This window comes from Aspergillus thermomutatus (assembly GCF_002237265.1).
Source record: "Aspergillus thermomutatus strain HMR AF 39 chromosome Unknown NODE_445, whole genome shotgun sequence".
NCBI lineage: Eukaryota > Fungi > Ascomycota > Eurotiomycetes > Eurotiales > Aspergillaceae > Aspergillus > Aspergillus thermomutatus.
In genome coordinates, this window is record NW_020798495.1 from 1 (window position 1) to 13,461 (window position 13,461).

General features: G+C 49.9%; 2 protein-coding genes across 2 annotated transcripts; one reads left to right on the top strand and one right to left on the bottom strand.

Annotated features, from left to right (window-relative positions):
• Positions 1 to 3,478: 3,478 nt before the first annotated feature.
• Positions 3,479 to 5,460, top strand: CDV56_100733 (uncharacterized protein; the record flags this gene model as incomplete). Its single annotated transcript, XM_026754352.1, has 6 exons — positions 3,479 to 3,500; positions 3,554 to 3,622; positions 3,675 to 4,375; positions 4,453 to 4,781; positions 4,836 to 5,278; positions 5,330 to 5,460. The coding sequence occupies 6 exons, from the start codon at positions 3,479 to 3,481 to the stop codon at positions 5,458 to 5,460; spliced, it is 1,695 nt and encodes a 564-aa protein (XP_026609673.1).
• A 785-nt stretch (positions 5,461 to 6,245) lies between these two features.
• pmcB (putative calcium-translocating P-type ATPase(PMCA-type)) lies at positions 6,246 to 13,230 on the bottom strand (the record flags this gene model as incomplete). The annotated part of the gene is made up of 8 exons (XM_026754769.1): positions 6,246 to 8,431; positions 8,487 to 8,629; positions 8,678 to 9,108; positions 9,159 to 10,004; positions 10,060 to 10,143; positions 12,054 to 12,532; positions 12,583 to 12,669; positions 12,740 to 13,230. Coding segments are annotated over 8 exons (4,747 nt in total), but the record flags the coding sequence as incomplete, so codon positions are not given.
• Positions 13,231 to 13,461: the final 231 nt, after the last annotated feature.

The following is a 13,461-nucleotide window of genomic DNA, read 5'->3' on the forward strand; positions in this document are numbered from 1 at the left end:
GGGTGACGGGGAGGAGGGTCTCCATGGGGAAGTTGACGGAGGACTCGGGGTCGAGCACGTCGATGTTGATTGTGCGGTAGTTTAGCTGGGCCATGGCTGCGGTGTTGTTGTAATTGTTCGGATAGGGGGGGGTATGGATTGTGGATGATCGAGTTCTGAGCAATACGACAGTAAACTCAGAAAATTGAGGGCTGTATTCGCAGAGCCAGTAGTTAATTAGTTTGTTTGCGGACAGTATCGACAGACCACTTACCCTGTTTGATGTTCAGTGTCCGATGGAATGAAGCGGGGGAAGCTCCAAGGTGACGTGAGGTGACGTGAAGGACGAGGAGTGGGCTATCCTGGTGTGCCAGTCAGAGGGTAACTAGAGACGACCGTTCAGTAATTGCTTATATGGCTGTAGATCCAGGGAGAGAGGAATTGATTGAGTGGGACAGCTAAGAGACAGGTTGACTTGGACGCCTGCTGGGACGATGGGCACGATGCGGCGGTGCGGAGAGGTGGATCTTACAGCCTCAGGCAGAAACTCTACTCTTTATGGCATTTCGGTCGCACTGCAATAACTGAAAGGAGATTCGGAATCGATTGAGATTGAATGCACGACATACTCAGTCCCATCACCAAACGCAGTGGTGTGCATTGGTCGACTAGGACTCGAGTCATCGACGAGCTGCTCGAGGGAGCGATTTCGCCATTCCCTGATTCTGGAGAGGCGTAGTTCATGAGAAGTGATCTTCCTGGCTTTCGGTCCGATTCGTCCATTCCGTGTGTGTTCATGTATTTGTCGGAGTGCAGTATCCCGCGCCAAGATGTATACTCTTAGCAGTGATACTCGCGTTAATAGGCCTGGCTTGAGTGCACGTCTCCCTAGTATATTTTGCATACCCGCAGTGGTTTCTGGTGTGTTCAGAGGGATCCTCTGAGTTACGTGGAAGTTTGTATAAGACTGGTCGGTTAGGATATGTGTACTGCAGCGTTCGATCCGACCGCAGCAGGGCATGGGACAGGACATCAGCCAGCGAGGTCCCGGAACAATTACCACAGCGAAGGGCGATGATCAAGAGGAGCTTTATCGGGCACATGATGTTATGTGCAGCTGATTTCAAGGACTCAAATAGAAGGTCTTATCTTCGTGTTGTATATCCCTTTTGAGTAATCAGCCAAAGTATCATACTACTATTAAAGAAGACTTAGTTTTCCCTTTGGCAAAACGCACTTTAATAGACATCCGAATATCCTCAAGCGCTGTCCCATCTACAAACATGATCTGGACATCCTCCTATCAAAGGGACCTGAGCTGGTCGTAAAATCTTGAGAGTGAGATATCACTGCTAGGTGCGACACAAGCAGCTTAAACAACGAGAGTACACGCGTCTAGGAATGTTCAATCCCACGAGCAACATCCATTATTCAGGCTGTCAGTAACCAATACTTTAATCATACTACGCTTTGCGGCCATTCCAGGCCTTGTCCATCCCGCTGTAGTCCCCTGATAAGTTGGCCCTCGCGAGCAAGCTTGTCCAGTGGTATATATCCAGATTTTGACTCTGAGGCGAAATCGCAGGGAACTCTAGATGTTGATAGGTGAGCAAGTTGACGAGATGCTGTAAGCATCGCTTGATGTATCTCATGGTAGGGGCTTCAGTATTTGAAAGCCTCAACTACGTTGTGCATGCAAGCATTTCGATGAAATTCTCAATGTGATCGCCAGCAGGACGCTTATCATAACTTTGTAGGAGTCAGCACAGTTACTTATCAAGCATGCCATAGTAACGATAGGAGGGTAGATGCAAGTGTCACTTACTTCTGCTTTTCCTCAACGTAGTACTTGTCCCATTTGCGTTGAATAAAAATGAAAAGCAACCTGCGTTGGCGGCGCGCCCTTTACGGAGGGAAAGGCCGCTGTTGGTTCGCCTTGCTTTGCTTCGGTGCCCTCTAGGCAATCACCTTGTTTAGGGTATTGTCAAATGTCCAATTAAAGAGCCTCTCGCCCAGGAGCTATGAGTTGATATTGTCGGTCATGATATTGATACCGTCTATCTAAGAAGGAAGAAGGAGAGAGAGAAGGAGTGAGCTAGCTGTCTTGCCTTACATATGCACAGGCTCTGTGATGATCATTCAACTATACTCTTTAGCCGGTGGCTGGATTTATAACCCTAGTCCCAGCACCAGAGAACAAATAAAACCACAATTTTCAGAATAGGTTCTGCGGCTGTGGTGAGAACTACAATGCTTTTAAATAAATCTAGGACCAGCGCTTTACAGGCAGCATCATAGATAGGCACCTCCACCAAGAGGGACATCCGCCCTTTAGCCTCAACCGGGGTATCAGGCGTTATATCCAGGATTTCCTCCAACCCCTCACTATCATTGCGCTCAGTGCCCTAGCAGATAGCCCTACAGAACAATTCTAGGCTGTCTGATGAGGGGCAGAGCTTCTGAGACACCCCCCTAGATGGGCCTCTCTGCCTGTTCTATCATACATGAAGCTGTTGTGATTTCCTCATCAGGTAATTCCTTCCCCCCGGCCGCATTGCCGCCCCAGATTTGCATCTATTCAGAAAAGTACTTTTTTGTAAACAGGAATTGAGGAGTTGGTTCTTCGAAGCATATGAGGAGGAAAGATTGAGATGTCGGATGAAAACAAATTTGGTAGACGGAGAAAAGGGAGAGACACAGTCGAACAAGGGGGTGTGTTACATGATGTCATGTATCTAGGTAGTTCCACAGGCTACCTTAGCTCTTACGAATATCATCACCATACGGACATACCTTACAGGGTGATCTTGGATCATTCACTAGGTAAGTCATGTGACAGACTTGGTGAGCTCATCGCAGACGTTGACTCCTCACTTTTCCTTCTCACACCCATGACTTTCACCTTTAACTGGAATGATATCCTTGTGAGGATTAGCATCTTTCTGGAGAAACATAGATACATTGTGAGCTGAAGATGAACCATATTAAGAGTCCTTGAGACTCCCCAAGACGAGGTTGAGATTACTGCTAACTACTCTCAAGGTCCTTGAGACTCCCCAAGACAGAGGTTGAGCCTACTGCTCACTGCTCTCACGATAGATTGATTTGTTGTGACCTTGAGCGCTCAGGAAAGAGGGGTTTGATAATGTTAAGGGTACCCAACACAACGATGGAAGGCGCGATGATCTTCAACTCCTCATCTCAACCACCTCCGCCTTCCATACCTCCTTCCCTCTCTTCGCCTTCTTCCCCTTCCTCCTCTTCGTCTTCCTTACACCCTTCCTCCTCTTCATCTTCCTCACACCCTTTCACTTCGCACTCCGGCTCTTTACACTCCGATTGCAACAGACATTGTTGTTGGAACTTTACTTCGGCCGGGAGACCCTTGCGTACCCGCGTGATCCTGGGACCCTGCCGTTGGAAGTACTGCTCCTGCCCGCAGGGGACCTGCGTCATAACTTCTCCTAATCAAGTCCAAATCTGTGATTGTGCACACCCTATGGCTGACCACGAAGAATATGGTAAGTTTCTCTTTCTGTTGATATATGCTGCGTCTAATTTTGCCGCCCTGCAGCCACACAAGAGCCTACGGCCACGCCCGCCCCTGCAAAAGTTCCACCGGCGCAAATCTCAGAAGAACCATGTGAGTAATTGTCCATTGAGATATGTCCTAGGATAAAACCTAATGCATATAGATGTTGTCTTTCCTATCGCTGAGCGTGCAGAACTTGTGAAGGAGATTTTGGAACGCCTGCTTCATTTCGCCATAGTCAGGATAAATGCTACCCCCGCCTCAGGCAAAAGCACCTTAATGAATCTGATGGTCAAGCATCTTTTGAAAGGCAAAGAGGGCCACAACCCGATTTATGTTATGATTGGTTGGAATCACCAACGCGTTGAGAATGCGGGCGGATGGGCCAAATACTTGGAAGCACAGACGGGGGTAAATGGTTTCAAATGGCCGGATCATTCTGGTTATTTATTTCTTGACGAAGCTCAGGAATCATATCAGGATGATGAGTTGTGGGCCGGACTGTTCAAGACTGTTTCCCCAAATTCAAAGTGTCGAATCCTGCTCTTTACTTCCTACGGCTCCCCAAATAGGGTTTGTGAAGGATTCGATGACGCGAAATTCAGAAAAACCCCAATGATTTTCGATCCAGCGCAACAGATATCCCTGAAACCTGACTCCCGTGTGGCACCGGATTTCAACCCGGTTGGTCTGCTCCTGGACGAACGCGAAAGCATGAAACTTGTGGGAGATTGTATGAAGAGCCGCCTCTCATCAATTTTCACTGGAGCTATAACGGAAGACTTCAAGCGTGGTGTCTGGCAGGTCACTCAGGGCCACGCAGGGTTGATCACATCATTCTGTGACGTTTTAGGACGGTCAAAGGTAAGTCTTGTCCTGGGTTTCAGGCTATTTATTCAACACCGATTAGTTTGCTCATCTCTTAATGCTTCTCATGTTAGGACCTTCGTGAATATAGACATTCTGATCTGCACTGGAATATGATTACCGACATTATCTTCAAAGACCCTGTTGGGTTGTTCGAAAGGATCAGTGGTTCTCAATTCTCCAGAGGTCTCCCTAGAAGCAAGGATTTGCAGAACCCTGCTGTCGCTAGGGTCCTCAAGCAAGCCATCCTATCGCCTCGCGGACTCCTCCACTCATCCTTTGTCGATGGAAGTCTAGAATCTCGGGCGCTCAGCTATATATGGAGAAATGGTTGGCTGCATGCGCAAACGCAACCCATTGGAGATGACACCCAATACGTTTTCGCAACAGACTTTCACAGATGGTAAGTAGATGGTCCGTGAATTGTTTTATCTTGCTTCCTAATATAACAGCGTAGGTTTTGCGCTTGTGTGTTTGCTCCGGCAGATGATGGCATACAACCACTGCCATACTTATCTCCCCTAGACCTCGCCAAGGAGGTAGTGAGAAGATTCAACCCCCGCCAACTATCAGAACCCGAACGAGCTATGAACCGTAATATATCACCACTAGAGGATCAGTACGGCAAGGAGTTTTATCGCTGTATTGGCGATGTCTTGAAGCGCCGTGTGGTTGTGTCACCAGAATTTTCAGTTAGTTACGGAACTCAAAGCGGCATTCTCGATTTTTTCATACCGGGTACGGCATGGGGCATTGAACTCTTGAGAGAGAACGATCGGATCTCGGAGCATCTGACTCGATTCGCGCCCGGGGGACAGTACTTCCTCCTGGTGAAAGAGCGCAAAATGAAGTGGATTGTCTTGAATTGCACAACCAAACGTCCTTCCAAGAAACGAACAGGTATTCTGCCGCGTCCCTCTTCCTTACAGCCTAACTAATTGTCTTCTCTAGAATACCTCGATCAACTTTACCACGTTGTTTTCACTAGCGATTTCAGATGTGTCGAAATCCTGCGTGCAGACCTCGAGCTGGAGTCAGCGTTCACTTTATTGGAGAGTCACTCTCATTCGTTTTTATCATAGCTCGCAGGTATTCTCCCGCGCCCCTCTTCCTTATAGCCTAACTAAATGTCTTCTCTAGAATACCTCGGTCGACTTTACCACGTTGTTTTCACTAGCGATTTCAGATCCGTCGGAATCCTGCGTGCAGGCCTCGAGCTGGAGTCAGCGTTCACTTTATTGGAGAATCGCTCTCATTCGTTTTTATCATAGCTCGTTCCTTAGCTAAGTTTAATGAATAGCATTTTTATGAGTCATCTACGTACTATATATTAATATTAAAAAGCAGCACTATATATAGAGGATAAAATTAGTACTCTAACCATTCACTTATATAGTGACAGTAAAGGATTCAGTTGGAATTAATCTAATTATAATCTCAGTTTTATGTTGCTTTAGAAAGGTTCAGACACCACCGACAGCTACCTAATGTGTACCTGAGGAAGTCTTTGCCTTGCAAGGATCTCAGTTTACTCGCGAGAAGAATGGTATTAAGGTAGTTTTCGAATTTTTTAAGGGTGCAAACGGAAATGGTGCACCCATCTGCTACTTTAGTCTATCATACAGATTCTTTAGCAAAGTCAGAGAACGCTCAAGGTGGACAAGCAGCCAACAACGCCAGTATGTGTGCTCAACAGATGATGCAGACAAACGCAGAGCATAAAGAACAAAAAACGAGTAAGCCAACCCTTTTGTACAGAGTATATGCGTATGGATATATCTAGGGAGTGTCGTCAATCACGTAGAGTTTGAATAGGGCGTGCCACAGCCAGAAGCGACTGGGAAGCAAGCCGAGTGTCGTATATAAATCATGAAGAGCTCGTAATCGTAATGGGAGGCACAACTACCGGTGTTGCAGGTGCCTTGGACGTATGCTGCTGCTCCAAGTCCGTCAAGGGCGCTTCCTCCTCGTCCGGCCTGGAGTTGTCCTCTTCTGCGTTCCGACGTAGAACACGACGGCTGAAGCGCTTAACAGGTCGCATCATAGACGAAAATATCCTCGAAATGACGCTGAAGGCTTTGCTAATCGGCCGGAAGACGGTGCCCACAACTCGGACGACGAAGTTGATGGCTATCTCGACCGGCCGGTCGGGTATCAATCGCAAGACCACTGCCCATGGCAGACAAGCAACAGCACAGATGATGCAGACACCCCATTGAAGACCATCCAGGCGAGTCACACCAAAGGCTGCACCTCCGACGTAGATGATCATTACTTGACCGGCGACCATGATGCAGTTGATGCCGAGAAACCAGTAGTTCCGGAACATGCCTTCGAAGATATTCAGCTTGTTGTCAAGTCTTCGGTTGTTGAATTCATTGAAAATCTGCATCCAGACAAAAGTGTTGAAAACGATAGTGTCGAGCTTTAACTGAGGATTGTCGGTGCCGAGACGGCTCCCCAGAATCTTCTCGCCAGCGAAGTAGAGCATAAAGGTGACGGCAAGCTGGTAGATGGCCTGCCCGATGATCATCTTCCACATGATCACAGTGAAAAGCGACGCACTCTTGGGGACGGGCTTGCGGTCGAGAATCTTTTCTGTCGGGGCGTCAGTTGCAAGTGCAAGGGCGGCAAAGGTGTCCATGATCAGATTGACCCAGAGCAGCTGAACCGCACTCAGGACACTCGTATTGTCACTGCTGTAGAGGGACGAGACAAAGGTCAGGACGACAGCAGTAATGTTGACTGTGATCTGGAATTGGAGGAACTTTGACACTGCGTCATTGACGGCTCTGCCCCAGGCGATTGCCGTAACGATAGACTTGAAGTTGTCATCGAGGAGGATAATGGAGCTGGCCTCCTTAGCAACCTCCGTGCCTGCAATGCCCATTGAAAAACCGACATCAGCTGTCTTCAGAGCTGGCCCGTCATTAGTGCCGTCGCCGGTGACAGCGACGGTTTCGCCCAGCTTCTTGAGCCGTGCCACCAAGATCCGTTTGTCTTCGGGCGAGGAACGGGCCAGAACTTGCAGGCGGGGAATGACCTCGTCCATCTCGTGGTCTGACAGCTGACGGAATTTGGGACCCTCCATGACAATGCCATCCTCTGTCTTGATTCCGCAGGATGTGGCGATGGCGGTGGCCGTTGCGATGTTGTCACCAGTGACCATCTTCACCTGTACACCTGCAGTATGGCATTTTTGAATCGCAGCGGGGACCTCGGGTCTGAGGGGGTCCTGGATACCCACGACACCAAGCCAAGCCATATCGCGGAAGACATCTTCGAACTTTGCTGCAGATGAGTCGTCTTCCAAGCGTTGAGCATCCTTTGGAGGCCAGCTTGGGAAGTCCCGGTACACCAGACCGATGGTGCGTAGGGAGTTCACTGCATAAGACTCGATCGTATTAAGCATCTTCATGCGGCCCTTCTCGGTGAATGAGTCGATCGTGACACCATCCGAAGACGCACTGAGATCGGAGACCCTCGAGGAGCATGCGCCAACCATGATCTCGGCGGCACCTTTGACCAGAAGACGATAGCCTGCCGCTGGCTCACGGTAGACAACACCCATACATTTGCGGGAGGAGTCAAAGGGGATCAGCTGAACAATTTCCGCAGAGGCACGTTCAGTAGTCACATCCATGCCGAGATAGTCTCTGGCCATTTGCAGCAATGCCACTTCGGTCTTACTTCCGATAAAATCTCTGGACCCTTCCTTATTTTCCTCAAACGCGGTGGAATTCAAAGCAACGCTCTTGATGATCAGGTCGCGTACTGCAGTTGAGCATTGCTTGAAGATCCCGGCCACGGTCGTCGAGTCGTCCGACGGGTCAACATTCTCCGTTCTGTCCTGACTGAAGCTCTTTTCGGTTCCAAAGGTCCCAGCGACGACAGTCATCTTGTTTTGTGTCAGAGTCCCGGTCTTGTCGGAGCAGATAACAGTGGCATTGCCCATGGTCTCGCAGGCACGAAGGACACGGACGAGATTGTTTTCCTTGACCATTCGTGTTGTGGCAAACGCAAGAGCTAGCGTTACAGCCAGGGGAAGGCCCTCTGAGGAGAATTAGACAAATGCCGATTCACGCTGAAGGATTTTCGAGTGTCTTACCGGGAATCGCCACAACGATGACCGTGACCGCAACGATAAGAATATCGACAAACTCCTTGCCTTTGACCGCAGGACTGGCAGGGTTATCCGGCAGGTCGGCAACGAATCTGAAGAACAAGGCGAAGAACAAGATGATCGCAGCGCTAGTGAGATGTTAGCATGAGTCCTTTATATTAAGCTGGTTGTCTTACCTAGAGCCAAGCCATCCGATCCAGTTGGCAAGTCTTCCCAGCTTCACCTGAAGAGGAGTAGGATCGTTCGACTCTTGCAGTGAGAGCAAGATACGGCCATAAGAAGAATATGGTCCAACACTGGTCACAAGGTAAGTCCCGACTCCTTCAAGAACTTTACTACCCGAGATCATGAAAGGGTCGAGTTTCTTCGTGGCGGTTCCGTTGACAATGCGCTGCCAGACGTCGTGTCCATTGGTCTTCTTCATTTGGTCCGATTCTCCAGTGGCGGAGGACTCGTCGCATTTTATTCCGTGTCCAGAGATGAGAATACCATCTGCAGGAACAGAGTCGCCGGGTTCCACGTGGAGCACATCACCGACCGTGATATCGAAGATCGAGATCATAGCTACTTTGCCGGAGCGAACAGCCTTGACTTCCCGATCGCTATTCTGTGCCATGATTAGAACATTATTGACAAAGCGTGGAATGAGCCGCCTACCCTCTTGTTCAACTTGGCAAACTGTCTCTCCTTTTGCCAGTCATTCGCGGCAGTCACAACAGTTACGATCAGGATAGCCACGCAGATGGCAACACCTTCGATCCAGTCCACCCCATGCCCAGCATCGACTGTTTCGTAGATACCCAAGGACAGCGAGACAATAGCGGCTATTGTAAGCAGAATGATAATCTTGTCATTGTAAGCGAGCCACAGAAGCTTCAGTAAACCCGTCGATTTCCGCGCAGGTAACCTGTTCTGGCTGAAGACGCGAATACGATCCTGGAATCTTGACTCGCCGCTTGACGCTGCTGCTGCTGTTGCTGCCGTCGGCGCATCGTGTGGATTTCGCTTCGAGAATTTCTGGTCGCTAGAAGTGGCTTCCTGAAACTCGACCGTGCCGTCCAAGAGGGTCTCGTCCTCCGATAACCCAGACGTCAAATCCGTCCGCAGACCTCTTTCCAGCCCGCGCAGTCCCCCGAGCGCCTGAAACGCAGCAAGCGACTTGGGATTGAGCATCTTGTTGAGCTGACCCGGTGAGAAGGCAAACTTGTTGTGCTCGACTCGAAAGTCCTGCTCATTTCGCGGATCCGGAGTCAGGGCCTCGGACAGTGGTACATCATCGTAGGCTTCTTTCGATATGGTGATGTCCGAGTTTGCCCGGGACCGTGCGATAGTGTCTGCGTTTGAAGCGAATGATTCTGATCGTGGACGTAGTGTGTCCCCGTCAATCGAACTCGGCGTTCGAGGGTGATCATTTTGGACCATCAACCGATTTGAATATGATGTTGATGGAATCTCCAGCGACAAAGATGGCTGTTCTGATGACTGAGAAGAAAGAGACTGTCGCTTGCTCATCGTTAGCATATCCCATTCATATCTAATGACAAGGCAGATCACATACCTGTCTGTCTTGCATATTAGCCTGAGGACTTAGGAGGCCGTCCTCACGGCTTCCGTTTGGTGTCAGCATGATTAGACTGACACGCTTTTTAGGTTAGTCGAACAATATGAGAAGACTAAATTATCATCTATCAATATGGTAGGAGAAGGGGCAGAAGCAGAGGTAAGCGGTTTGAACGGGGTTTTATCGATCTTGAGAGTGGCTGAGTCGCCTGTTGGGTAAGACGAGCAATGTCATTCATCCAAGAACACCAAGAAATCATTCGACGCCATTTTCTGATTGGGCCAAGCAAAAAAGAATAAAAAAGCATAATTAAAACACTCTAGATACACTGTTCCAAAGGCTCGAAAAGATTCTGTCTCCTCCTCTCTCGACTAGATATCGGCGCTGTCGTGCACAATTTGCCCAAGAGCTTGGCCTCAGCACAGCCCTCCTTGTCCTGCAGTGCGGAGCATTCCAAGACAATAATATTTAATAAGAGGAGTTGAGTTGGGCCTGTGTCTCCAGGAAAAGTGAAATCACCGACTCCAAACCTGGGAACGCTCCATTTCATCCAAAGTCCCGACGACGGACGAGTAGGTCAGCCAATATAGACGCCAGGGGCTTCCTCAACCCACCCATACTCTGGCACAAATTGCACGAGAATGGGCCGTCAACGCCGCCTGCGAAACAATTCCCAAACAGAAGCCAAGCGCGAGGGGGCTAGGCACAAGAGCGACACCTCGCATCTGACTGGTCCCCGAAGCCGCTCATATCAGTATCAACCAAAATTCAACTGACGGCGGAACTCCATTTCACTCCTGGAAACTCACTGCGCGCATCGGACTGAGCATTGCGCGATTATTGGAGTAGCCAGTGAGCTTTGCCGCCTGCAGAGTGGTCTGGAGCCGATGCTGCTGCGCCTCGCTTGGCCGATAGGCAAATCACAATAGACTTTGCTTTCTGACCCGCGCGTACGGAAGAGGCATCTGGGCATGCGTGTGTGGATGCGATAATCAGCACTTCGGAGTTAGGACGGCAGACTGCCCCATCCAGTAAGAGCCTTGTTGACTGAGAGTAGGTCCAACGGGGTTTCCTCAGAAACCATGTGACTGTCAACTCGTCAGCCGTCACCGCTGGATGGCAGCCACATCTGTGGCGCTGCGCCACATCTCAGAACTCTTGTCATGTCTCCTCGACTCGTCGGGATTCCATCATTGAGACTGTGTGGAGGCGAAAGCTCGCGGTCTCAGCTGGAGCTTGCTGTGAATGTGATAATACCAGGGGAAAGGCTGTGGCGCAGTTGTGGCGGTTGTGGCTGGTGGCCCTGGTTCTGATCGTTCCAGGGTGGGTACCACGAGTGACGAGCCTCATTGAGACTAGATGAGGCTTAGAATTTTGGATTTAAGCTTGTTGGTCGACGAGGATGGCTGAAGAGAACACTGTAAGTAAGGGGAAAGGTAGTTGGAGGAATAACGATTGAGACAGAAGCGAAGCAGAAAGTCTTTCGCTGTTAGGCAGCATCATTATCATGGTATCTCGTATTGTATTGTCATAAATTACAGCAAGGCACTGCGGTAGATCAGCTGTCCAGTGTAACTTTTGTATGGGCATTACATACTTCTTCAACACCATGAGAAGAGCACTTAGTAGGCATACTCAAGGTCCATTCTATACGCATTTTGCCATGTTAGGCAGCTGCAGAGGCGTATTTGGAATCTTACATGCTTTCTCGCCATGTAAGCTTATTTGCAACCTGTCCCTGCGAAGACTTGGTGTCCTGGTCATCTCTCCATAGCCACAATCACGGGGTTTGTCCACGTAGTCTTTACCATCAGCAGGGTGAACGCATCAGTCACTGACTGCTGTTTGAGCCTAATACGAGGGATACGATCTACTCTATGTGGAGAGTTGCAATGAGCAGCAGTCTATTCTTCCCAATCCAATACTCCCTCGTTTAACAGCTCAGCATATCGGTTTCCCAGCCCACAAAAACACTTCCTGGACCGTCCCACCTCATCATCCTCCGCCTCCTTCCTACCCAGCACCTCCTCCATAGCCCACGCAACCCTTTCAGCCCCCAGCCGTGCACCTTCAAGGTTCGGCGCCCCGGGGCCGAGACGCAGCGAAGCCAGCCTGCCTGTCACGAACAGAGGCACATCAGCGCGCCACATGAGATCATCCGTGATACACGGAAGACCTTGCTTAGTCTCGATAGGGTAGTCGCGGTGTATTTGCTTCAAGAGCGGGAGCTCCTGGACATCACACTTCATGCCTGTCGCGCAGTAGATGTAGTCGATTGGGGGTAGGTCCGGAATGGGAGGGTCTGTGGTGAGACGCCATGTCTGAGACGAGGGGCAGTACTCCTTGCTGCAAATGACGGTGCGCGTGTGGATGGATACTCGGTTGCGGGCTGCGTGGTGCTTTACGATTTTCTGGTAGCGGGGCGTGATGCTGCCGCCGTTGCGGGCTATTTTGATCATCTCGAGACGTTCTACTTGGGTGTTAGTGTCGATGCGTCAGGTGGGAAATGAAGAGACAGACCTTCGTCGGTGTCTGCGCCCCAGAATGCTGCTTTCTCGAAGTTCCGGAACTTGCCCATCCAAGGCAGACTGATGTCAAAGTGTTTCACTGCCTCTCGTTAGCACGCACTACCTTATGCTCTCGATTATCTAGTCAAGATCCAGTGCATCCGACTTACCCTTGAAATCTGACCTCATGAGAAACCACACCTTGGTGACACCCTTTCGAACAGCCATGTCGACAATCTGTGCAGACGACAGCCCTCCCCCGACGACGACGACATTCGTCTCCTGTCTCTGCTGTATTTTCCTCTTCACATTGGGACTAGGAAATGTCCGGATCTCGCTGCTATGACAAGCACCCATCTGCTCCTCCGCAGACAGTTCAAACGGGTAGACCTTCGTCTTGCCCGGCCCGATAGCCAACACCACAGCCCGAGTGTAGAACCTCGTCCCGTCGCTGGCAGTCACAGTAAAAATCTTCTCGCCAGGCGACATCTCCTCATGGAAATCATACCGGATATCGTCAATCTCATGTTGGAGAATCATACCAGGTGTATCCAGCCCATACCGCGTAATGATACTAGCACAGTAATCCGCAAAAAGCCCCGTCGACGGCGAGAAGTAATCCTTCCGATCTCGTTCGTCAATCTCCACCTCGCCAATTGCCCTGCAACCCCTCTTAGCAACTAGCCCCTTCACAACAGCAGGCAAAGGAAGAGAAGTTCACACTTACACAGGCTTCCCCCGCAACCTCTTCTTCCTCTTATGCTTGCTCACCTCCTTCCCCACACACCCCGGAATCTCCCACAGGTCCCCCTGTCTCTTATCCACCTCTGACGCTGCCGACGAACTTACGCCTTTCTTCCTCTGTTGTATCATCGTGTTGCTTATTTCACGT